Raw genomic sequence first — 980 nt, forward strand, 5'->3', positions numbered from 1 at the left:
AATTAATCGTGAATATGTAAAGAAAAGAGTTATTACCAAAACCACGAGGCTCGCTGTTCCCATTGTGATACCCTTTAAACTCTGGATCACTCTCGGTACCCCAATTGCTGAAAGAAAGATTCATATTGAAGGCAGGTTTGATGGGCAAAAAACGAAAAGCATAATAGACAGTAGTTTCTTGTTCTTACTGCGTAAGTTCAATAGTAGCGGGTCTACCGAATGTCCAGACTGTTTTCTCAACTGGATCAGTTGGAGCATATGAAGTATCCTGTACCAGCATCAAATGTTTTTGTTCTTTACTTTCAACCGAATCATCTATATGACAAAAATTCCATGCAAAATCTCCAAGATCGCGAGAATTTGTTGGAAACAAGATCAAAAGTTGAATGCTTGAATCATGATATTAGGGTCCAAACCCCAAAATGAAGTTTTCTTTCCTAATAAATAGTCAAATGATGAAATGGAGAGGATTAGGTAACCCGGTTTTACCTCATACCCCATGAAGTACAAGCTAAACTTCATCTCGGGGAAGTCCAGCCTCTTCAGTAATCTGAAAATAATAAAGCAAAACATAACAATGGCTGACCTAGAGGGATTTATTTTCACAATAACTAAAATTACTAATTATCAGAAAAGCAAAACCGAGTTTTATGATTTGAAACTTAAAGTGAAAACTATTCAAGTGTTGGGTTGGATTTCAACCCCCCACCCCCAGAAAAGAAGTGAGAGAGAACTTACGACATTCCCAGTATGCGCGAGTAAAAGTCAAGACTAACTTCGGGGTCCTTGATCCGAAACATCTAGAAGTTAAGACAGACAAGAAAATGAAGCTCAGTCAGCTGTCTCGATAGAAAGAAAACAAGAACGAATTTCAACAACAAACCGAATAAGGAAACCAGTGTAAGGTCAAGACGTAGGACTTAATTCAATTTTCTTCTGCATCAACCCATGTTATTTCCAGTGGTCTGACTGCTATCCGA

General features: G+C 38.0%; 1 protein-coding gene across 1 annotated transcript; it reads right to left on the reverse strand.

Annotated features, from left to right (window-relative positions):
* Positions 1 to 13: 13 nt before the first annotated feature.
* Positions 14 to 941, reverse strand: LOC104817647 (lactoylglutathione lyase-like; the record flags this gene model as incomplete). The annotated part of the gene is made up of 4 exons (XM_010546896.2): positions 739 to 941; positions 490 to 550; positions 189 to 268; positions 14 to 107 (listed from the first exon to the last, which is right to left on the reverse strand). Coding segments are annotated over exons 1-4 (297 nt in total), but the record flags the coding sequence as incomplete, so codon positions are not given.
* Between the last annotated feature and the right edge of the window lie 39 nt (positions 942 to 980).

This window comes from Tarenaya hassleriana, unplaced genomic scaffold (assembly GCF_000463585.1).
Source record: "Tarenaya hassleriana unplaced genomic scaffold, ASM46358v1 Cleome2791, whole genome shotgun sequence".
In the NCBI taxonomy this organism is placed as follows: domain Eukaryota; kingdom Viridiplantae; phylum Streptophyta; class Magnoliopsida; order Brassicales; family Cleomaceae; genus Tarenaya; species Tarenaya hassleriana.